Source organism: Theropithecus gelada, chromosome 14 (genome assembly GCF_003255815.1).
Source record: "Theropithecus gelada isolate Dixy chromosome 14, Tgel_1.0, whole genome shotgun sequence".
NCBI classification, from domain to species: Eukaryota; Metazoa; Chordata; class Mammalia; order Primates; family Cercopithecidae; genus Theropithecus; species Theropithecus gelada.
The window spans coordinates 110,093,866-110,101,043 of NC_037682.1; the positions used below are offsets into that span (position 1 = coordinate 110,093,866).

The following is a 7,178-nucleotide window of genomic DNA, read 5'->3' on the forward strand; positions in this document are numbered from 1 at the left end:
CACTTAGATTTTTTGCAGGGGAGCACTTAGATTATATCATCTAATTTACTTCACAACCTTATGAGATAGATGTTACCGCCAATTTACAGATTAGGTAATTGAGGCTTAGACAGTTAAAGTAACTTGCCTGAAGTCACTCAGCTAATAAGTCCTGAAAACAGCAGCCAAACATAGGTCAGTCTGATTCCTAAGTCTCTGCTTTTAACCATTATAATATACTGCCACTATGGGACTCCTCGAGAAGAATGCTTACAAGGTTGATTTTTCTTCTGTGGTTTAATTCAGTTACAGTTATATTTCCGAAGAATCAGCATCAATTGGTCTTGCACAGCTTCTGAGATCCAAGTCAGAAGACCTGGAAGGTGCCGCAATAAGGCAATAGTTTCTAACAGGATTTTTACTTTTCTAAAAAAATAAGAATTTGTTTCCATCTTTCTTAAAACATGTCTGCTTTTTGTAACAAAAATTAAAATTGCTCCAGGCGAGATGGCTCATGCCTGTAATACTAGCACTTTGGGAGGCCGAGGCGGGTGGATCACCTGAGGTCAGGAGTTCAAGACCAGCTTGACCAACATGTGGAAACCCTCGTCTCTACTAAAAATACAAAAATTAGTCAGGTGTGGTGGTGCATGCCTGTAATCCTAGCTACTTGGGAGGCTGAGACAGGAGACTCACTTGAACCCGGGAGGCACAGGTTACAGTGAGTTGAGATGGCACCACTGCACTCTAGCCTGGGCAACAGAGCGAGATTCCATCTCAAAATAAATAAATAAATAATAAATAATAAATAAAAATTTACCCCATAAATGTGTACAGTTGTTATCTTTTTTAGGACATTTCATCATCCCCTAAAGAAAGCTTGTACCCATTGTCACTTTTTTTTTTTTTTTTTTTTTGAGACAGGGTCTCACTCTGTTGCCCAGGCTGGAATACAGGGGTGAGACCTCAGCTCACTGCAATCTCTGCCTGCCGGGTTCAAGCGATTCTCCCGCCGAGTAGCTGGGACTATAGCCACACACCACCACGCCCAGCTATTTTTTTTTTTTTGTACTCTTAGGAGAGATGGGGTTTCACCATGTTGGCCAGGATGGTTTTGATCTCTTGCACCCACCTCAGCCTCCCAAAGTGCTGGGATTACAGGCATAAGCCACCGGGCCCAGCCAGGAAAAAACTGACTTTGAACTTGGCTCTACCACTTACTAGTTGTGTGAGTTTGGACAAATGCTTAACTTTTTTGATCCTCAGTATCTTTATTTGGATTGTTGTAAAGGATTGGAAATAACATGTGTAAAGTACCTGACACAAATTAAGCACTCAATTAAAAGTTGCTATTATACTTAATTGTGGACATATAGGTTTAATATGGGTGAGTGCTATTGGGTTGAGCTAAGGATGTGGGATAAAATGATTTAAGGATGAACTACTGGCCGGGCGCGGTGGCTCAAGCCTGTAATCCCAGCACTTTGGGAGGCCGAGGCGGGTGGATCACAAGGTCAGGAGATCGAGACTATCCTGGCTAACATGGTGAAACCCCGTCTCTACTAAAAATACAAAAAACTAACCTGGCGCGGTAGCGGGCGCCTGTAGTCCCAGCTACTCGGGAGGCTGAGGCGGGAGAATGGCGTGAACCCGGGGGGCGGAGCTTGCAGTGAGCCGAGATCGCGCCACTGCACTCCAGCCTGGGAGACACAGTGAGACTCCGTCTCAAAAAAAAAAACAAAAACAAAAACAAAGATGAACTACTGAATCAGCTATACTCTGAAAAATCTGAAATTTGGCATACAAGAAATAACATGAGAATCACAAGAACAGAGTTTGAGTCCTGGTTCCATCATATACTGGTTTAGAAACTTTGGGTAAGTCCCTTAAACTTTTCATCATTTTCTTCATATACAAAATGGACATAAGCACAACTGCCCTGCTTCCTGTGCATGTTTTTTTTTTTTAAAGATATAATTTACAAATCATAAAAATTCACCTTTTAAAAGTATACAATTTAGTGGTTTTTAGTATATTTGCCTCTATCTAGTTCCAGAACTACTATTTTTTGTTTGTTTGTTTTTGTTTTAAGAGTCTAAGTCTCACTATTTTGCACAGGCTGACCTTTAACCCCTGGTCTCAAGCCATCCTCCCAACTCAGCCTCCCAAGTAGCTGGGACTCTAGGATCATGCCACCATGCCTGGCTTAATTCCAGAATGTTTTAATTATTTCAGAAATAAATCTCACACTAATTAGCTCCCAGTCCCTATTCCTACCATTCCTGAGCCCCTGGAAACCACTAAGCTAGTTTCTGTCTCTGTGGGTTTTCTTCTGTTCTGGATCTTTCATATTAATTGAATCATATATGAGTGCCCCATTGTATCTGTCTTTTTTCACATAATATTTTCAAGGTTCATCCATATTGTAGCATGTCAGTACCTTATTCTATTTTGTGATTAAATAATATTCCATTCCATATATATGCCACATCTATTGATGAATGGATTTGTTTGGATTGTCTCCACTTTCTGGCTACTATGAATAAAGTTGCTATGAACATTAGGGTACACATTTTTGTGTTGACATAAATTCAGTTCTCCTGGGTATGTACCTATGAGTAGAATTGCTCAGTCATATGGCAATTTTGTTTAACTTTTTGAGGAACTGCCAAACTCTTTTCCAACGTGGCTGCACTATTTCACATTCATCCTCACCAACAATTATTATGATAGCCATCCTAGTGGGTGTGAAGTGGTATCTCACCATGGGTCTGATTTCCATTTCCCTAAGGATATTCAACATTTCTTAATGTGCGTATTAGCCATTTACATATCTTCTTTGGACACATATCTATTCAGATCTTTTGCTCATTTTAATTTTTTGTTTTCTACTCTCTCCATTTTGCAGATGAAGCCCATTTTTAGACAGGAATACTGTATTTGTCTTCTTATTGCTGAGTTATAAGAGTTCTTAGGCTGGGCGCGGGGGCTCACGCCTGTAATCCCAGCACTTTGGGAGGCTGAGGCGGGTGGATCACTTGGGGTCAGGAGCTCGAGACCAGCCTGGCCGACATGGCAAAACCCCTTCTCCACTAAAACTACAAAAAACAGCCGAACGTAATGGCCCGTGCCTGTAATTCCAGCTACTCGGGAGGCTGAGGCAGAAGAACCCCTTGAACCTGGGAAGCGGAGGTTGCAGTGAGCCGACATCGCCCTATTGCGACAGAGTGGGCGACAGAGTGAGACTCCATCTCAAAAAAAAAATTTTTTTTATTTATATATATTCCGGATACTAGTCCTTTATGCACAAGGGTTATCTTGTATATTTATTAAATAATAGTGGCTGTGCCAGCGGCTTAATAAACTGTAAGATGTGACGCAAAATAAATGAAGGCGATGACAGTGAAAGGGCAGAGATATAAGGTTCCACAGTCGGGGGGTGAACGCTCCCTACACCTCCTGGGCACAGTCTTAACCCGAGCAGGGTACCCTCAATTTCCCCAGCCCGCAGGCCCCGCCCCGCCCCGCCCTTTGACCTCCGCCGCTTCCGGTTGAAGACGTGGCTCGGGGCCGCCATCTTGGCAAGAGGCGAAGCGGCAGCGGCTCCTGTCAAGCGGGCAGCAGATCCAGAGCGGCCCGTGCTCCCTTTCCCCAGACCCTCCCCCTATCCCCAGTGGAGCCGGAGAGCGGGCGCGCCCCACCACTGCCCTCACCATGGTAAGATCCGAGCCAGGACCCGAACTCCTGGGGTCCGAGCCTCACAGTCTCTCCCTGTCGGCGGGCCTGGGGCCGGGGCCGGAGGAGCCCCGCCCTGAGGGTCTAGGGCCGGGTGCTTTGCTTGGGGCTCCGGGAGCAATGTGGCCTCCTGTGCCCGGTCTCCTGGAGATCTGACGGAGCTGACTTCAGTCCATCTGTCGTCGTGCCCGCTTCCCCACCACCTCCCAACCAGCTGGACTCCCTCGTCTGCTGGGACCTGCCCCTGAGACGGCGCGGCGTTTTTGCTCTGCGAGAACTTCGTGGTGGTGGTGCGGGTCCCAGGCTTCGGACCTCGGAACTGATGCTGTCCTGCCGGTTCCCTGGCGCTTAGGCTCAGCAAGCTGGGCCTGTCTCCGGAGGTTCTGGTCCTTCTTGTTAACCAGCTTGTCTCCCACCCCCGGTATTTGCTAGGCCGTTGATAACTCGAAATGCAAATCCACTGGTGTCCAGAAATTTTTTTGTTTGTTCAGAAGGGAGAAATGGAGACACAGAGCGGAAAGGAGTAACTTCTAACGTTAATTTATAGGACCCAAGTGTCCCTGAAACCTTCCACTACTTCCGTAGAACTCACTTGTGTCCATTTGTTAGTGTGACTCAGGGTACATACACTGTGTAGACCACTGGGAAAATGTGAGCAAGTTCCAGAGAACACAGGGTTTGCCTTCAAGCAACTTATTGTTCAGATGAAGTAAAATGTGTATGTGGCATGTCGTAGTCAGATGTCTCACAGGAGGAGGAGTAAGAGGGGTGAGTTATCCTCTGAGACCAGTTACTTGCCTTCACATGCGTTATCTTTGTATACTCATCTGTTACAAGGATGAGAAAGGTTAATGTGGTTGAGGATGGAGGAAATTAGAACTGCTGACATCACTCAATCTTCCTTTATCGCTGTGATTTGTAGATATTCATAAAGTAGTAGACATTCTTTGGTTTCAAAAAAGCTAGTAATTTATTTTTCAGTGCACCTTATGTCCTTTAATCTTTTGAAGGATATTCTGTTCTGTTCTTTTTTATTTTTTGTCAATAGATAACTTGATTTAAAACATCGTCCAGTGTACCTGAGAGATGACAGAATGTAATTTGGTGCCAATCCTAATCAGTTCTATTGACAACCCTGTAGATAAGAACTTGGATAATGGGGGGAACTCATGCTTGAGCTTTAAGCCACTAAACAGCTTTTCTCAGCCTCAGGTATATAAATTGCATCAAACAGGTTTGCCTCCTAAAATTTTTGTGTTGGACGTAAAATTTACAGAAACTTGTATTTTCAGTTTCTCCAGGAGGTTCTGTATTTGGTTAGTGATTTTGAAACTCAGTTCCTGTTTACACCCTGGAATTAATAGTGCATTTTAGAGCGTATTTTTATTTTAATGGTAAAGTTAAGGTCTTGTATTATGTAAACCAGATATAGATAATCTTTATAAAAATCTTATTTGTTAAAAGGTTATTGGAATTTAGTATTTTTAATTCATTGATAACTGAGGGATGGTAAAGCCCTACATGATATATATAAAATATAACTTTTGCATGCTATTTTGACATGTGTACGTATACATAGAGTTGTGTCACATATTTCTGAATTATTTGGGACTTAGCATGATCCAGATACCCACAGATTTGTGTACTCTGGAGAACAATTTATCTCAGTACATTCTGCTCTGTAGAGTCTTAAGACATTGGTGTTATTTCTGTGTAATGTTTTTGGGTCCTGCTCCTTTACAAACATGTCCTTGGACAGTAGAAATGTCCAGATAGGGTGAAATATTGATCTGAAAGTTGTATCAAAACTTCTAGCAATTTATTTTAGCTCAACATTTCATTATGAAATTTTCAAACATCTGGAAAAGTTGAAAGAACTTTGTAGTGAATACCCATGTAACCACCAACTAGATTCTGTAACTAACATTTCACTATATTTTATCATGCATCTAACCATCCATCCATCCCTCTCTCCATTAAAAAAAATATACATTTCAAAGTAAGTTGCAGATATCAGTACATAAACATTGTTTTTTTAAAAATAAATTCCTTTTGGCTTTAGTTATTGAAGTGCACAATGTCCTAGACTGCAAAGTTCCAATAGATAAATAAGTGAACAAATGCAAAAACAAATGCCTTCTCATGACTTCATCATAAAGTAAAGTACAAAGAAAGGCATCTTTTGATTTACTTATTTTTTTAAGAGACAGGGTCTCACTATGTTGCCCAGGCTGGAGGGCAGTGGCTATTCACAGGCACTATCACAGTGCACTGTGGCCTGAAACTCCTAGCCGCAAGCGATCCTCCTACCTCCATCTCCCGAGTAGCTGGGACTGTAGACATGCGGGCCTTGATTTGATCTTTTTCTTGTATTCTGCAAATTAATGAGAACATGTTCTGACTTTTTGTCTTGTTTGTTTGGTTTTCGAGACTGAGTCTCACTCTGTCTCCAGGCTCGAGTGCAGCGGCACAATCTCGGCTCACTGCAACCTCCACCTCCCGCGTTCAAGCTATCCTCCTGCCTCAGCCTCCTGAGTAGCTGGGACTACAGTCGCATGCTGCCATGCCCAGCTAATTTTTTGTATTTTTAGTAGAGACAGGGTTTCACCATGTTGGCCAGGATGGTCTCTCTCTCTTCACCTTGTGATCTGCCCTCGGCCTCCCAAGGTGTTGGGATTACAGGCGTAAACCACCGTGCCCAGCCCCTTTTTTTCATATATGATACAGCAGCAGCACAGCTATTGTATTCTTTTTTTTTTTTTTTTTGAGACGGAATCTTACTCTGTCACCAGGGCTGGAGTGCAGTGGCGCAATCTTGGCTCCCTTCAGTCTCTGCCCCCCAGGTTCAAGCTATTCTGCCTCAGCCTCCCAAGAAGCTGAGATTTCAGGTATGTGCCACCATCTCCAGCTAATTTTTCTATTTTTAGTAGAAATGTGGTTTCACCATGTTGGCCAGGCTGGTCTTGAACTCCTGACCTCAAGTGATCCTCCCACCTCAGCCTCCCAAAGTGTTGGAATTACAGATTGAGCCACCATGCCCAGCACTGTATTCTTTATGTATCTTTTTAATTGTGTTTTGAGAGGACAGTAGAGAATGAAAATGATTCTCTTGAGTTTCCATTGATTTGCCATCTATTTATGTCTTCATATAGAAGTTCACTGCAGAAACTGATAATGGGTGTGTGTGTGTGTGTGTGTATTTTAATTCTCTACAAGCTTTTGTTTTAGAATAGAAATGTGATGGATTTAAAACCCTCACTGAGTGAATTACTTTTCAAGTTTTAGGTTTTGTATGTGGTCTACATTTTATTGTAATCTTCTTTCTGATTTTATCTATAATAGCTTCACGTAAATAGGAAAGACAGAACAGTCCTCCCTGACAATTATAGAAACTAGCCTTAATATGGCCATGAATCGTGTGTGTGTGTGTGTGTGTGTGTGTGTGTGTGTGTGTGTGTGTGTGT

At 42.8% G+C, this 7,178-nt stretch overlaps 1 protein-coding gene across 2 annotated transcripts in view; it reads left to right on the top strand.

Annotated features, from left to right (window-relative positions):
- The first annotated feature begins 3,508 nt into the window (after positions 1-3,508).
- Positions 3,509-7,178, top strand: part of ARCN1 (archain 1) — a 30,934-nt gene continuing 27,264 nt past the window's right edge. The window contains exon 1 of one of the 2 annotated variants that reach the window (XM_025357347.1): positions 3,509-3,696. In XM_025357347.1, the coding sequence (XP_025213132.1) occupies positions 3,694-3,696 (3 nt within the window). In that variant the 5' untranslated portion in view covers positions 3,509-3,693. Of the gene's footprint in view, positions 3,697-4,800; positions 4,927-7,178 lie in introns of those variants that run through there. The other variant, XM_025357346.1, reaches the window with a different exon arrangement.